Source organism: Colossoma macropomum, unplaced genomic scaffold (assembly GCF_904425465.1).
Source record: "Colossoma macropomum unplaced genomic scaffold, Colossoma_macropomum, whole genome shotgun sequence".
Classification (NCBI taxonomy): domain Eukaryota; kingdom Metazoa; phylum Chordata; class Actinopteri; order Characiformes; family Serrasalmidae; genus Colossoma; species Colossoma macropomum.
In genome coordinates this window covers 239,318-257,198 of record NW_023494894.1, presented here as the reverse complement: position 1 = coordinate 257,198, position 17,881 = coordinate 239,318, and the positions used below count along the sequence as shown (strand labels likewise).

Sequence of the window (17,881 nt, the reverse complement as noted above, 5' to 3'; positions counted from 1 at the left end):
TCGCTTGAGTGTGTAAGTAATAGAGAGTGATGTGCATGGTTTCAGAGATGTGTGTGATCAGTGAGCTAGAGGACCTCAGTGCATCAGTGGACATGCAGGATGTTTATACCAAGGTGAAGTGTAAAGTGGGCAGCTTCAACATCGACCACTACAGGAGCAGGTAGGACACATGGTGCTGACACACATACTCTCTCTCTTTGTTTCTTATTCACATGCAGCTGTTGTACAGATTATTTTTTAAATGTTTGGTTGACAGTTGTTAGCGGAGGTTTTTTGTTTTTTTGAAAAACTTTTTCAAGTGACAGGTTGTAGGGTGTATATTCACATGTGTCCATGCACGTCAGTGTGATGAGAGAGGCCTTGTGTATGTTCTAGGCCAGGTGAGGGCTGGCAGACTGGCCATTTTGAAGGGGTGATTCTACAGTGCAAGGAGAAAGCAGTGGTGAGAGCTCACAGTTCCAAAATGTTCCACTGCTGCTGCTAACCTAAAGCTGCTATCACTATCCCACTGGAGACCTGGGGAGAGGAGCACATGCAGTTGCATGGCAGCACACAAGTGCAGTGTGTTGTCAGTGCTGCTGCCAAACTGCTGAAACTACTTGAGCGATATTATCGCTGCAATGTCAATAGCCTTAAGCTTTTTATTATTATTATTATTATTATTATTATTATAATTTTAATTATATTTTTTTACTATACCTTGAGACTTCTTCAACTCTGCCCCTTAATTGTTTTCAGTAAGAATGGTCTTCGGAATTTGCTGATTAGTTGGATCAGGTGTGTTAGAGCAGAGACAGCACTTATATATGGAGGACAGTGGTATTTGCCCAACTAACTTGCTCATCATTAAAAAAGAAGATTCATTTGCAAATCAAGGTAGGCATGTAATAGGACTGCAACCATCAAATATGGAATGGAAAAACATCACGAATAAAGAGTAATTGTCATAGCAAGTAGCATAAAATGTTATTCCAGGGATAGTTGGCAGCACTGACCAGGTTGAAACAGTTTAAACGTGTTATGAGTTATGAGCTATGGAAGACAGTAGAGGAAACAGTTTCTATTTAACCAAATTGTCTTAGTCCACATGAATTGGGAATCAGAATGCATTTTTCTTCCTTAACGTTGCGTATTTCTGAGTGAAACTGGATATTCGGGTGGGAAATAAATATGGCTGTGACGTGAGTTTATTATTTAGAATTTGATTGGATAGTGAAAAGTGGGTGTTCCAATACAACCATGAAATCAGACTCTGACAGTTAGTAGAATTTGATTTGCAGGAAACCCAAAGGAAAAAAATCTAATAAAAATCACCAGATTTTGTCATGAAATTAAATACTACACTATTCTGATGTGTATGTTCTGTAGTTTCTGAAACATGATTAACTAATTGTTGAAAGTTTGACTTTGTTTTAATGTGTACTTTTCAAGATGTATACAAGGTGAAGTGCTGGTTAGCAGGCTAGCTTTGAAGCATCTGCATTACTCTCAATTTTCTTACATTTTCACAGCATAGTAACATCTCGTTTCACACCAGAGAATCAGTGTCCGCCCCACATTACAGGATATTAAGTCGTAAATATTGAACATGTTTAACTGATCACCCTGATTTTGGGAGATCTTTTCTGATTGTCGAGAGGTGCAAATCGGCTTCAAAATGGACCCAGTTATCCTGTAGTGTTGGCCAGGCATAACGTGGGCAAGGGCTAAACTGGGTGTGTGTCTGCATGTCACTCCTTCATCAGCTGGCCCCTCACAGAGTGAGAGAATGAAGTGATGAGAAGAAAGGAGTGGAGGTGATTACTGGTGTTTTTGCCCAATGATAGGTCAGGTTGGTGGGAGAAGACACACAGCTTTCACATAAGTCGTGGTGCTTTTTTTTCAGCTGTCACCCACAGCCACACCGTACATAAGCAGTAGTTTTTCCTCTAACCCTCTGATGCAGCTTGTGTCCTTTTCTACTCTCCTCTCTGCGTGCTCACACACACATTCTCACAGCCCAGGGGGTTTCCAGGTGTAATAAATGCAAATTTTACCTGTTTGCTGGAACACAGGAATGCAACCAAAGGATTCAGGTTGACTTTAAAGATTGAAACCAGCTTTTTGGTCACTTCTGAGTGATGGGTGGCCATGTTTTACTTTTCAAGTGTTTAAATCGCCCAAAAAACGCATTATACACCAGTATCTCATTATACACCAGTATCTCTGATGTGTGTCTTGTGGCAAATGTGTTCTATCTGGTTGAGGTCAGGACTCTGTGCAGGCCAGTCAAGTTCTTCCACACCAAACTCGCTCATCCATGTTTTTATGGACCTTGCTTTGTGCACTGGTGTGCAGTCATGTTGGAACAGGAAGGGGCCATCCCCAAACTGTTCCCACAAAGTTGGGAGCATGAAATTGTCCAAAATCTCTTGGTATGCTGAAGCATCAAGAGTTCCTTTCACTGGAACTAAGGGGCCAAGCCCAACTCCTGAAAAACAACCCCACACCATAATCCCCCCTCCACCAAACTTTACACTTGGCACAATGCAGTCAGACAAGTACCGTTCTCCTGGCAACCGCCAAACCCAGGCTCGTCCATCAGATTGCCAGACGGAGAAGCGTGCTTCGTCACTCCAGAGAACACGTCTCCACTGCTCTAGAGTCCAGTGGCAGCCTGCTTTACACCACTGCATTCCACACTTTGCATTGCGCATGGTAATGTAAGGCTTGGATGCAGCTACTTGGCCATGAAAACCCATTCCATGAAGCTCTCTACGCACTGTTCTTGAGCTAATCTGAAGGCCACATGAAGTTTGGAGGTCTGTAGCGATTGACTTTGCAGAAAGTTGGTGACCTCTGCGCACTATGCGCCTCAGCATCCGCTGACCCCGCTCTGTCATTTTATGTGGCCTACCACTTTGTGGCTGAGTTGCTGTCGTTCCCAATGGCTTCTACTTTGTTATAATACCACTGACAGTTGACTGTGGAATATTTAGTAGTGAGGAAATTTCATGACTGGACTTGTTGCACAGGTGGCATCCTATCACAGTACCATGCTGGAATTCATTGAGCTTCTGAAATTGACCCATTCTTCCACAGATGTTTGTAGAAGATGTCTGCATGCCTAGGTGCTTTGTTTTATACACCTGCGGCCATGGAAGTGATTGGAACACCCGAATTCAATGATTTGGATAGGTGAGTGAATACTTTTGGCAGTATAGTGTAAGTGTGCACAGACAGATTTGATGACTGCGATGTAGAACTGGCTCAACTGCTCCTGTCTGAAGACCATAGTGTAGTCAAACTTTAGGACTTTAACAGTTGGGTCCTTAGAGGTGTTGGTGTAGAGAGAGAAGAGCAGTGGGGAGAGTTCACATCCTTGAGGAGCAGTGCTGACTGTTTGTATGCCAGAAGTGACATCCCGCAGCTGCACCTGCTGTTTCTTGTATGTCAGAAAGTTGGTGATCCACTTACAAATGGCCGGGGATACAGTGAGCTGGGAGAGTTTGGAGAAGAGGATTTTCTGGGATGATTGCATTGAATGCCGAGCTGAAGTTAACAAACAGGATTCTTTGCATATTTCTTTGAGCAGTCAAGGTGTTGCAGGATGTAGTGCAGTCACATGTTGACTGCATCATCAAACTGCAGGGTGTCCGGGAGGTGTCCTGTGACATCCTTCAGGTGGCCTATCACCAGTCGTTCAAAGGACTTCATGACCACAGATGTCAGAGCGATGTAGTCATTCCGTCTTGTGATGGAGGGCTTCTTGGGGACTGGGATGATGATGGAGTGTTTAAAGCAGGAAGGGACTTCACACAGCTCCAGGGATCTGTTGAAGATCTATGTGAAGACTGGAGCCAGTTGGTCAGCACAGGTTTTAAGACAGGAGGGGGACACACCAGACCTGGTACTTTCCTGGTCTTCTGACTCTGAAAAAGCTGGCTCACATCCACTGTCAACATAGATGTGAAATATACATGAATAATGTAAAAAAATTCTGGCACAGTTGTATTTGTAAAGTAGTTTTGTTCTCAAAGTTTAACCATTTTATGTGCATGCCATAATGAGGCACATTGCACCCATAAGGGGCCTTTTTGACAAACAGGAGCTAAGTGAAAGTGAGTCAGAATTTGACAAAGTCTCCATATGTTATGGTTATTGATCAGGGGCCTTCAACAAAAATGTTCAGAGAATTTTGTTCAGATTGACCTTTCGACTTAAGGATCTTTGTAAAAGTATTTGATTGAATTAATCAAAATACCAGACAAGGCGTCATTTTCTGACATAACATGTAATTGCAGAGTTAAGTCAGAGAACTGAATTGCATGGCGCCAGATGTTTATGTGTAGACTTCATAATATCATTGTAATAGAGTTTATAATGATTTTAAGTGTTTTTGAGCGCAAAAGTCCACCCCCTCCCCTTTACCTTCAACTCTTCCAAACATAATGGTATTTTCCAATGAATTGGTTCTTCTCAGAATATGTCCAAAGTAAAATAGCTTTAGTTTGTTTATCTTGTCTTTGAGTGAGCGGTGAGGCTTGATTTGGTCTAGGATCCATTCTGTTTGTCCATTTTCTGTTGTTACCGTGGCTTTTTCATCAGTGAGGAAATTCCTCATTAGAACAATGAGATGTCATTCCATAATTGATTTTTTTCCTTCCCCCAATTTTCTCCTCAATTTAGTTGTCTCCAATTCCACCCACTAGTTAGGACTCCCCCAAACACACAATATTACCAACGCTAGGAGGGCGAAGGCTAACACAGGCTTCCTCCGAGACCTGTGCAGCCAGCCGCCACATCTTGTCGAACTGCCGCACACGCAACGTCGAACATGCTTGGAGAAAAGCACCAACTCGCAGTTTTGTTACGTCAGCTTACAGACGCCTGCGCTGAATAGCATCATGTTGAGTAATGGGGGGAGAAGGGGGGCCATTCTACCCACCCAGAGAGCAAGGCCAATTGTGCTCTCTTGGACTCCCGGCCACGGATGGCTGTAGCATCACCAGGGATCAAACTCGCGGTCTCCTAATGATAGTGCCAACGCTTAGACGGTTGCGCCACTCGGTAGCTAATGTTGTCAACACAGTTGAAGGCCTTGCTGTAGGCAGTGAAACCCGTGTTAACGTCCGCCCTGATTTCCTTGCCTTTTTCAATGATCCGGCGTACATCCACAATAATTTCTCTTTTTTCTCTGCCTTTCCTACATCCTACTTGTGTGTCTGGCAGTCCTCTTTTAATGTAAGGCTCTAATCTGAATTGAATGATCTTAAGCATAATTTTACTGATGTGTGATATTAAGGAAATTGTGCGATAGCTGGCACACTTTGTACATTTCAAGTTCTGACTGATTTTGTTTTTGCAGATTTGATTTTTCTTGCTTGTCAAATTCCATCATCTAGACTTCTCAAGGGCTTTAATCTAGCCATGTTATACATGCAAGTTGTACTCAGAGTGATCCTCAGCTCTTCTTCAATAGCAAGTTGAGTGTCTTCCAACTTGATGGTCCCTCGACAATGTATTATGTCTGTCCATGTGGTTTTCTTGGTAAAGTACAAAAGTGGTTTACCCTTGCCTTCCTACACACAGTTGAATTGATGTCTTTGCCATTGTCACCAGTATCCGTGGTAGATTTAGTCCTGCACCTCTTCTAAGACCTTATCTCCGATAAGTGCAATCCTCCGCGCCTCGACATGGCACCATATCATGGAAGGGAATACAACCCCATTTCCAAAAAGTTGGAATGCTGTGCAGAATGTAAATAAAAATAGGATGCAATGATATGCAAATCATGTAAACCATATTTTTTGAAGGAAAATACTACAAAGACAACATATCAAATGTTGAAACTGAGAAATGTTATTGTTTTTTGAAAAATATATACCCAATTTAAAATTGATGCTAACAACATGTTCTGAAAAAGTTGGGACGGTGGCATGTTTACCACTGTGTTTCATCACCTCGTCTTTTATCAACAACAACTGCTGTAGTTTTGAAAGTGAAATGCTCAACAGTTCAGGGGCAGTTGATTTCATAACCCTTCAAATGTTATCAGTAGGTGTCTGGTCTGGACTGCAGGCAGGCCAGTTTAGCACCCGAACTCCTTTAATACGGAGCACTGCTGTTGTAATACATGCAGAATGTGGTTTGACATTGTCTTGCTGAAATAATCAAGGCCTTCCCTGAAAAAGATGTTGCCTGGATGGCAATATGTTGTCAAAACCTGTATATATCGTTCAGCATTAATGGTGCCTTCACAGATATGCAGGTCACCCATGCCATGTGCACCCCTATACCATCATAAATATTGGCTTTTGAACTGTGCACTGATAACAAGCTGAGTGATCTTTAGCCCAGAGGACACACGTTCATGATTTCCAAAAAGAATTTCAAATGTTGATTTGTCTGACCACAGGAGACTTTTCCACTTCCCCTCAGTCCATTTTAAATGAGCTTGGGCCCAGAGAAGGTGGCGGCATTCTTGGATCCTGTTTATGTACAGTTTCTTCTTTGCATTTTGGACTTTTAGCTTGCATTTGTGGATGCAGCACCAAACTGCAGAGAGAGGATAAAAAGTAAAAGGAAGTCAAAGTTTATCAAAAAGCCCTGATATTCCATAAATTATGAGCAGTGGCCTTTAAACATGAAATATGTTAAAATTTATATGATCTGATCTTTTGAGCTTTGTATTGCAAATAAATAAATAAATAAGAAGTCAGAAATACTTATTTTAAAATTTCTGACCTAGTTGTCTTTGATATGCATGTCTTATCAAAAATGGGCCTTGTTGGCATACAGTAAAAGTTGTTGAGTGCTATATTGCCGCCTAAAGACTGGTCTGGACCAAAATGTTGATGAATCTCAATTTATGCAAATGTTTAAAATTTTGAGAAGATTAGACCAAGTTGGTGAGTTCTAGCAATTCAAGTTACAAATGCCAAGGCCACAAAGATTAATTGATGGAGAGAAACCATGTTGATTAAAACAGTCAAAACATTTTCAATAATTATTTATCTACAGAGGCCACAGAGTATTTCCAGACCAATTTTGAAATGTTATGATTACAACTCAGGGACTAGTTCGAGAAGTGCAAACAATTTATGATTGCAAAAGAATTATTTTAATACACTCTTAATTGTAATTGTTGTTTAGAACACTGTACTGCATTAAATGACACCAGTTATTTCACCATAAATAAAAGTATGTTGAAGATATACTTGATTTTCATGAGTGGTGTCCCCTAGTGGCCAAATATTTTGAAATTTTAGTGATTATTAGACAGTGTCTGCATAGACATACTGTTCGATTCATAATGATTGGTCAGTGTTAATCCTTCCAATCTGACTTTGTGAAAGCTGATTGGCTAATGGTGGCCATAAATTTTGATTTATCACAATGACTAGTGTTGCAGTTACCATGTCTGTATCAGCGCCAATACTCGTACTTAGACGCAGTAACATTATCGATTATTAGAATACCGATACCTGTAACTGACACCACAAAGCAATGTCTGAAGGCTATTAGACAAAATTTAACAACACGTCAGTGGTGGCGGATGACTAGCTGTGGTAAAAACGCTCATGGCAAAGTCTGTAACGGCAGTATTTTGTGAGAAAAATACACTACCAGGAGTCCCTGGTAATTTTAACAAGTAAATGCCATTTAGTGAAGCTGAGTATGTTTTATCTGTGTCACAGAACATAGATTTTACCAAAATAAAATATATTTGTAGAAATATCAGGACTTATACGTCAGTTAGGTAGAGTTAGTATTAGTATCGGTACTCTATATCAGCCTATATTTAAGGATCAGGTATCTGTTTCGGTATTGGAAGGGAAAAAGTGGTATCGATGCATTTCTGCTTATGACTGTCAATTTGAAGACTGCAATTTGCATTTATTGCTGAAGCTCTGTCTGGTGGCTGAAACAAAATACAACACCTGATTCTGTGATCGAGATGGGTTCAAATAAAATTTCCTGTGAAATGCAGCAACGTACATATATTTGCAAAGTGTTTGGTCTTTATGAGATAGATGAGAGAGTAATTTTAAACCATTGTCATTTCTTTATTTTAAAGACATTTTAGTAAATTAGTACTAGATTGAGCATAGTAGGGGAATGTTGAGACCAATTTAATATCTAAACTTTGCATGCTTCCTCATATGATAATTTTATACAGCTGTTTTAAATTACAATCGTATCTATATTTTTAACAGTTGTTCGCTTTATTCATTGATTCATGTGTGTGTTTATTTATTTATTTATTTATTTATTTATTATTCATTAATTCATTCATTTATTAATTTTTTCATTAATTCATTTATTTATTTATGTGCTTCATGGTTCATATGATAATGAGGGGGCGTGTCTTTCACGTTCAGGCTTAGCAATCAAGCCCAGGAGAAGAAGAGCTGATTAAACTGTTCTTTCACTCCATAAAGAGCTGCAATGGCACAGACAGACAAACCTGCCGATAAATAACTTTCAATGGCTTCCACAGGTCGTATGTGAGAAGGGCGTCCAAATGTCTGTGTGATCTGAATTTTTTGCAGAAAAAGACTATGAACCGCCTCCTCCAAAATTCTGAACACTACTGGTCGACCTCTGAACCAGCAGGTCAGCTAAATGGAAGCAGCTGTCCGCCACAGCCTCCAGCGGAAGAGTCAATAGTCCGGACCTGCATTTTCAGCCAGATCAGCTGAGACTCTCAGATCTCTGACTGTCTGCTGCTGTAAGCAGACGTTACTGTACTGTCTTGTCCTGAGTTACCACTGAGAGAGCAAGACATGAACAATCGATCTACAGAATCTCAACCAACCCTTCATTAGCATGAGGACAAGGAAATAGAGAAATAAATAAATAGAGAAATAAATAAATATAGAAATTAATAGTTATGGAAATAAATGAATAGACAAATAGAAAAATGTTAATAAACAAATATAAATAACAAAAATTAATGAGAAGGGGAAATTACTAAATAGACAAATAAATGCAGACATATTGATTTATATAAGATTTTAATTATTAATATATTAATTGTTATGTATATTTATTTATTTTTAGATTTATCATCCTTATTCTTTGCAATTCTACTTCATATATTAATTTACTAAGTCATTTATTTTTTATTTTATTTATTTTTCAATTTGGCAAATCTGGTCCTCCATAATAGGGTACCATGCACCTATGGTGCTTCAACCAACAAAAAAATCCTAGCAAATACAGTAGGGTTCTATGCACTGTTTGCTTAAACCCCAATAATAATAAATGTTGATGAATAGTGATCCAAAATATGATCCCAAATATTTTCTGTATTTTCCTGTGCGACCCCTAAAGAGGAATGGAGATGAAGGGGTGAATATCTAAAACTCAAATTATTTAATTATTATTAAAATAAAAGAAAAATGTATGGTATTCATTGGTCAATGTTTTAGTACTTTAAGCCACTTTAAGCTTGCCTACGCTACTTTCCACATTGAACATTTAGCCATAATCCTCTTTATGAGGAAGCAATGTAAAACAGTTACATTTTATGAAATTGGCTACTAAGCATGCATTAAAGTTTAACACTTTAGTTTCCATAAAATAAATCCAACATAAACAAAGAAAGCTCAGTGCTTTCAGTGATCTTCAGCATGCAGGCACAAAGAATTCTGGTGAATGGTTATAACTAATACAATTACTAACATATTTAGTTGGAATGATAGCTGACAAGTCTTAGGATGCCATTCAATGGAAACTGTGTGGCCAAATTATAAAATTCAAGTTTTGTGGTTTTTTTTTTTTTGTTTGTTTGTTTATTTGCTTAATTTTTTGCGACATGCAAGATAATATCATTTATATCTAGATTAAAACTGACTCGTATTGATCCCCAGCAGACATCTTTGCGAATGCTATGCGGTTTGTTTTCCTGTTTGAGGTGTGGTTCTCCCTGTGTCTCCAGTGGCTTCAAAGGTTGATGTAATCAGTTGCTGAGAGATTCTGTTGGTGCTGGAGAGTGGGTGTATTACTATGCAAAGTGACTCAGTTCACACCTGAAGGTCATGCTGCTCACAGTTCATCAAGTTCTGGCTGATCATCCACACACATGCTATCAGGAAAACAGGTTGCACTCTGGTTGACTGCAGTCTTGTTGCGGTGAAATACAGCAAAATGTACTAATGAGAAGAACTTCTTCATAGCTTGATGATAGTTTTACCAAAGTTGACGTTAATGGCGGCTTGCTAAAGATGAAACACTGCTGCCATCATTATCATCACTAACTACAGTAGCAGTCTCAGGCTCATTCCAGATATTTGCAGTAACTTATCACTAAGGTTATGCCAGCTTTAAAAAGTTATTGGCAAATGTTAGCTAATGCATGCATTAGAATTAAAATAAAGAATCAGACTGCACATAAGACTAGAACATCCTAGTTCAAGACCCACTGATGTGAGTTTTTCCTCACTGTCATCAACGTGTGGCTTTCGTTTCCAAGCCTGTTGCTGCTAACTCTATTCTGTCCTTTTCTGTATATCCTGTTGCATCAAACCAACCAAGAACACCCATCAATAATTTAAATTCTGCTTTTTTTACCTCTTTATTTCTTTTGTTTGTTTTGTCCCTTATCTTTGCGGTCCAGTGGGGAGGCTGCTGCTTTGCGTCCAGGTGTGTGTGGGGGTGTGCTGCTCTCCTGTACAGACAAGCTGAACCGACGTACTGTGCTGCTTCGCCCAGCCGGCCGCCATGACCCCTTCAGCCACTTCTCTGCCTTCTTTCCTCCTGTAAGAGCCTCTGCCTCTCTCTCTGTCTGAACAGTTCCGAGTCTCTAGCAGCCTGCTGACACTCACACACACAAACTGGCTGAATGACTGCTAGCATCCAGGGTTAGGAGGGTTACTTTGAAAATGTATAGATGATACTGATTATGTGTCAAAATGTACATGTAATATGTAACCTAATCCACTTAATATAAAAGTTGGGGTGATTACTATATAAAATATTGTAATCTGATTATTTTTTGTTTTATCTTTCGTTCATTACTTTTGGATAACTTGTCTTTTTAAAATAATATTAAATACAGATTACTTCAAACTAATTTCAACAAGAACTTCAAACAAGGCCAACAAGTAACTGCACTTGGGTGGGACAAAACAATATGTTATAGGCTACATATAACTGCCAAGATTGTGACAGTTGTTTAGGGAGGATTTCCAGCTAAAAGAGCATTGTCACAGAGACATTATTGTAGTGAAATTGAAAACTAACCTACTTCATTATAGCTTCCACAATTGAAGAGAAAAAAAAATAAACATAACTCATGACTGCTGACCTCACATTTAACTGGGGACGCAAAATGCCATTCAAGTCCATTTAAGTGACAAATATATCCATCACTCCTCATAAAAACGTACAAAAGTTACTATTGGGTTGGCTACTTTCCATTGTACAAAAGCAAACTCTTTCCAAAGCTCAGGTGTCCATATACAGCACAATCTCTCCTTTCTTTCATTAATTCAGCACTGTACAGAACAGCTCTGTAAACAATGCCAACACCAACGTTGCTCAGGTAGCCAGTCCGTATTGAGCAAGACCTTCTTTTCAGGTCTGTGCATGTGACATCAATACGCAAAAATTTGCAAAAAAACAGAGGACTAATAAAACAACAGATTTTGTGCCATCTGAAAAAAAACATTTGTAATTTGAGTGATAATGTAAATCTGCTAGTAATACTAAATTTATAACGTACCTGTGCCTAATAAAACGATAACAGTTTACATTTACCTTTTTGTATCCTGATTATGTAATTGTATTCCGATTGCGCTGTTACATGTATTCTGTTACTACCCAACTTTGAATAATCTGGACCCGCCTACTCATCTAGCTTTTGGCGAATTGATACGTCATCTTGATATTTCTACATAGGTAGAGGCAAAGCAATATGTGTTTTTGTGTGTGTGCGTGTGTGTGAAACAAGCTGCTGAAAGCTCAGAGTTGTGAAGCAGTGACTCTGTCATGTAAAATTCCCTTAATCAGCCATCCAGGCATATTTGATTTGAGTCCTGATCGCTTACAAATTTTAATGATGATTTTGAGAAACCTTGAACTTAGAGATGTAGTCAGTGCTGTTTTAGATGTAAATGAACTCCTCGACAATTTGGACATACATTTAACACTTTTTACAGATGAGACCTTCATTCGAACAAATGAGTGCTAGAATGAAATTGGGGATCAGAACTGTTCTAAAACTGTTCTAAAATCGATGAAATTGGTCCAGACTGGACACATCAGTAAATTTACGTTTTAGTAGTTTATGGTTAAAAAAATATGAAATGAATAATTGAAATACTAAAAACATGCTGATTGCATCTTTAAGTCAAACAAATCATTATGCCATTTAAATTGTTTCTGTAGTTGTAGTGGTTGATTTGCTGCCCATCTCAGCATTAAACAACAGCTAACTGTTATTACATCAACAGAGCAACACTTCTGTGCTTTAGCTTGTCTAAGCCCATTTGGTTTTGACTTTTGAGCTGTTTGACTGATCGTGTGCCTGTTTGAATAGACAGCAGCAAAGGCATTGGAAGTGTGTCACCAGCCACACGGCTTCCTGTCTGTGACATACACGCAGGCAGTGACCCGCAACGTCCGTCACAAGCTAACAACACGCCAAGAAAGAGGGGTGGGGCCTCTGAAACTGACTGAAGGTGGAGCCGATGGCTCTCCGCAGCACCTGCATGAGATCCTCCTGACAGCTCAGCCTTTCGATCTGGTGCTCTCTTGCCCCCTGCTAGCCAATGTGGCTCAAGTGTTTTGCACAGTCCCGCCCCCACCATGCAGGCGACCAGTGAGAGAACGCTGCACAGCTGGCCAGCCAGTGAAGGCCTATGCTTTGTCCTCTAGCAGTCTGCCACTAATTTATGTCAACACCAGTGTAATACGCATCTTCGTCCCCCTTCAGGACCCACAATGCAACAGCGGTGAGCTCCCAAACACTGTAATTTATTATTCTCTTTAAAAATTGAGTAACCTGTTCAGAAAGTCATTAGTAAGACATCGGTTGCTGGTAGGTGGTGAATGTGGATTTATAGGTGTGGGTATGGTGTTGTTTGTGTACAGACTCTTGGCACAAGGAGAAGAAAGAGGATACGCTTGTGCTAAAGATAGGATCTGTCAGCATGGCTCCTCAGGCAGATAACCCTCTGACCCGCACCATACTGCGCAAAGACATCTACCAGTGAGTACACCCCAAATGTTCAAACCCATATTCACTGTAGTCCACATGGACAAAGACTACACACATGTACAGGGTGCCCAGGAGTCCTTAAAAAGTATTAAAATGGTTTAAAACTAGAAACTACATTTGACATTGTGTGACAGATAAAGGGCATGTTTTAAAATATTGTTAGCTGCTACCAAGAAAACATACACAGAAATATGGCAAAATGGTGATGAGTGTCTTCAAAAAGTGTTCTTATATTTTTTATTTTGTCTATTGGTTTGCATTCTAACAAGTATTATAGTATCCATAATATATTAGTAATACTAATATCTAGTATAGTATACTAAATACTGATATATAGTATAGTACACAAGTGTAATAGTATGATAGTATTCTAGTATTCGTAAAAGTTAGTAAAGGTATATTCGATTGCTTAGTTTTCGAAGTAACAAAAAACATAAACATCTTTTTTATTTTTTTGTTTGTTTTTTAGTAATAGCAAATGCCAGCTACAGCTCTTCAGAGTAGAGATAGTTGTGCAGCTGCACTGCCTTTGCCTCCTTAATCATGTCTTTGGGAGCACACTCACTTTGTCTTTCAGATACAAATTAAGGGACACAAAAATTATGATCATGCTTTATTACTATCCTAAATGCAACAATAAGTAATAATTAGTCAAAAAAGTATGTTTTTAATTATTTTTAACTAGTTATATCTAATGTCCATTCATCAGATGTTGGTTCTGAAGAGCAGCAAAATCCTTATGATATAAATATATAATGCTTTTTAGAGTTACTTCAAGAAAGCTTCAACACAACTTCAATTTACAGTGTTTTTGTGGTTCATTTTAAGGAGTGATATAAAATATTACATATTCAGTTGCAGAACCCTATTGATATGCTTACATACCTGTACAAATATCATTTTTACCATGGATATGTTTATTTGCACATGCCTTTATGTGTTGAACTTTACACCTCTGTTAAAACTTTCATTGAATTGTTGGCCCCCAACTTTTTGTGATGCTGCATATCCAATCCCAGAATAGTGATTTCAAAATTCGGATTTGGTCTTAAGTTATATTTGAAGCAATTTAAGTCTGACAAAGTATTAAATTTGTCTTGATGATACTTGGAGACATCCTGCAGTCATCATACTCTACCAAAACTCATTACCTCTCCAGCTTGGGAGAGTTCCTAAATGTACACACATCTCTTCTGTTTTAACCCTGTAGGGATATGGAAGACTGTAATGTAGTGTATATTTTCCATCTTCTGTCTCCCTGGTTCCTGTGGGCTGGGATGATCTGAAGTGCCAGCACACCATAAAGCTCTGTGTTTAACATGTGAATCAGAGACCTCTATCATAATGTATGCCTTCAGGACATGCAAGTGCTACTTTACTGTGAGAAAAGAAAGCATATGATGGTTCCTCCTAATGTTTGTGGGCTAGGATGGGTCTGTATGGGGTTGAATAATCACCCATAACTGTTTAGAATATGTATGTGCATTTAAAGCCTATTTAAATTCTTTGTCATAATTCAAAGGGTGATTTTGGAAGTGTGAAGGTCAGCATTAAATGATTGGTTCAGTTTGTCTGTAGAACGGAAGCTGCTCTTTGAGAAAATGCTCACACAGATTAGCTTCATAAAACAGACTCTAAGTGGACAGCTGGCAGTGGAGGGTAAGGTTCTTAATGTCATGTTATGGAATGATTAATTTATCTCACATACGGTCAGTTTTCTATATAATGTGCATTATATGCTAAATAGGTTGTGATAATATTAGATAAGGTCCTGTGAATTTTAGCCTGTTTTCACACCTAGTTCATTTGCAAGAGTCCTTAACAGAGTTTTAGCTTTTGAGACATTGTATCTTTTTCATTTGGTTTGGTTGGTTTTACACTGTAAAGTGCACAAAATTATACCCGCAGGCATTCTATGATCAGAAAATTGCCAGAAATACAAGTGCTCTGTTGTTTTCATGTTTCCCTCTATTAGCACCAAAAATTTTCACTAGCGTTTCATAGTATATAATCTAATATAAGTATATTATTGATAAAATATAAAACCCTACACATTATTTTACATAAAAATAGACACTTAATTTTTAGATGCATCTACACATTGAAAAAACAAACCTTGTTTATGATTGATCGCCGATGTCTGGCCCAACCTATCAAAATACATTTTGCAGTCAGTGTGCCAAAATCAAATACTTCTGTTGCTGAACTGCTAGTTTTAGCAGCATCTTGTGCTGCAAAAGTGATGGGAGCGTCTGTAAAGAGTCAAATGTTAAAACAAGCAGATTATGCAGACATTATAGTGTTGATATGCACCGAGAAAAGAATGCTCTGATGTTGAATTCCCTCATTTGGTGTGGACCATCATGAAAATGCATTCCCTTCAGTTCCCTGCTGAAGGGAATGCATTTTCATGATGGTCCACTCCAAATGAGGGAATTCAACATCAGAGCATTCTTTTTGCTAAGAAACAGACAGAGACCTGCCATTTTTGGCACTCCATGGTTCAGTTGTATGGTGCACACACTAGAACTATTAGCGTGTTCACACCTGTCAAAATGGACCAAACTAAAGGATAAGTTTGATTTGTCTGCAATAAACAAGGCAGGTGTGAAAATGCCCTTAGATCAAGTGTCTGTTAACGTAAATGTATACATTCCTCTGTGCTGTGACTTTATAACAGTATTATATATCTGCTTTATAAAAATAGTAGAGATGAGCAAAGTGGTGCTGGTGTCTTAGTGCTTGGATGGGACAGAAAGAGGGCATAGAGCATGGCACTGTGAATTTGTACAGCTGAATTCATTTTCCTGAACACAGAAGCAGGATGTTTTCCACCTCTCTGAGTGCTGGTTCAGGAATGCCCAACATGCCTTCACACCAGTCTTTCTTGTGGTCAAAATTCTCATATTTTCATAGAGAGAGAGAAAAAAATATTTTTTTGTGGAACAATCAGTTGAAAGCTTCTTTCTAGGGATTCGGGGCTTGGGAGTTGTACTAGGGCCCGCATGTGGAATTTTTGTCATTGAGAGCAGCTCAAGCATACTGCAGAAAACGTCCCCTTGGAGTTATAAGGTTCTATCTGACATTTTTGTCAAAATTGAGTTATTCATATATTCTTATTTTTTGACAACGTCTTAACAGTATGTGAGGTTCTTTTTTTAGTTATCCATTTTTAGACTTTTTTCATCTAGAAAACAAAAAGGTTCTATCTGCAAAGTCAAACTCTAACTTAGTTCTATAAGGTTCCATCTGCAAGCCAATCAGCACTTCAAATACACAGAAGAGGACCAATCAGGCTCTGCCTCTTTGTCGCCATACTGCTCAGTGACTGTGGAAAAAGAGCACAGGAGTCAAAAATGAGAAAATGTCACGTAACAAAATAAGAGAAACTTCAAGATGAAGGATTTTATTGATGATCTCATGAAGGACAACAGTACAAATGACAGGCAAGTTTTTTAATCGTTTTAGATCTTGCTGAGGCATTTTATTTTCATTGTTAGCTACCGCGCTAGCCAGATTAACACTAGTTTGTTAATGTTAGTCTGCCAGCTAATGCTAATATTAGGAGGCAAGCGTATAAGTTGAGGATAAGTTTGGGTTTTTGAAGAAAAATCGTTCTAACAGTTACCTCTGTATTAAAATATGAATGATTGCAGAAAGATTGTACCATTCAATTTTAATGTAGCCTTTGGCTAGTCAGTGGTACCATGGTACTAACTTTTTTGTCTCGTTTTATTTTTGTGATGGCCCTGATTGCTGACATGGTAAATATGTTTTCTTTTTCTCCAGGCTAGTGAGGTAGAGGTAGCAGAAACAGGGGCAGTGGAGCCGTGGGTCTTTACCAGACATAACAAGGGCTGCACCTCTGGAGCCAGCAGCTTGCAGATGGACAGTATTATAGAGCTTGGTTAAAATAATGCCCCACAAGACTGCAACCAGACCCTTCTCAAAAAATGCTCAGAATCTGACAGCTTAATGAGGTAGAGGTATTTTATGTAATTTAGATGAATCATTTTTAATTATTAGTAGAAACTGAGTTGTTGCACTTTTAATGTTTTGCGATGACTTGACAATTGATTAATTAATGATTAATTAATAATTAATTAATTTAAATTCATAACTTATTTGTATATTTTTATGTCCAAGTTTATAAAACTGTGAAACTTGAAAACATTTTGCTGAAACTCTTCCTGTCTCCTTGCAGTTCTTTAAAACCTCTTATTGTCTTAAATGTTATACATATTATGGCTTAAAGGTAATTAAATAGTGAACATTTGACCTGGTGAGGTCTTAATTACAACATAAATATTACTTTCATTCATTCATCAATCTTTTCTTTTTCTTCTTTCTCCCAAAATAAAACATTTTGGTGCATTAAAGTCACATTTCTGTGAACCTCATTCTGCCTTTAGACTGACTGGCTATACTTACTTGCTGGGACAGTTCATTACAGTAGCTATATTATTACAGTCGTAAACCTACAGGACACTTAAACTAATGGTTCCTCCCTAAAACTGACTTGTGTACTGAACAAAAATATTTAGCACTAACCTTCATACTTAAATAGCAATGTTTTTTTAAATAAAAAAAGATGATTTGTCCTAAAACAAAAAATAAATGTCAAAAAATAGATTCATAAAAATAAATGCCAGAAATATGCCATAAAAGGCATTA

At 38.4% G+C, this 17,881-nt stretch overlaps 1 protein-coding gene across 7 annotated transcripts in view; it reads left to right on the top strand.

The window, feature by feature from the left end:
* The window catches only part of LOC118800430 (vacuolar protein sorting-associated protein 13B-like), a 402,625-nt gene that overhangs the window by 188,830 nt on the left and 195,914 nt on the right, over positions 1-17,881 (top strand). The window contains exons 27-31 of one of the 7 annotated variants that reach the window (XM_036560642.1): positions 46-160; positions 10,604-10,745; positions 12,527-12,941; positions 13,081-13,198; positions 16,997-17,183. In XM_036560642.1, coding sequence (XP_036416535.1) covers positions 46-160; positions 10,604-10,745; positions 12,527-12,941; positions 13,081-13,198; positions 16,997-17,009 — 803 coding nt within the window. In that variant the 3' untranslated portion in view covers positions 17,010-17,183. Of the gene's footprint in view, positions 1-45; positions 161-375; positions 443-10,603; positions 10,746-12,526; positions 12,942-13,080; positions 13,199-16,996; positions 17,184-17,881 lie in introns of those variants that run through there. The other 6 variants (XM_036560640.1, XM_036560641.1, XM_036560644.1 and 3 more) reach the window with 6 other exon arrangements.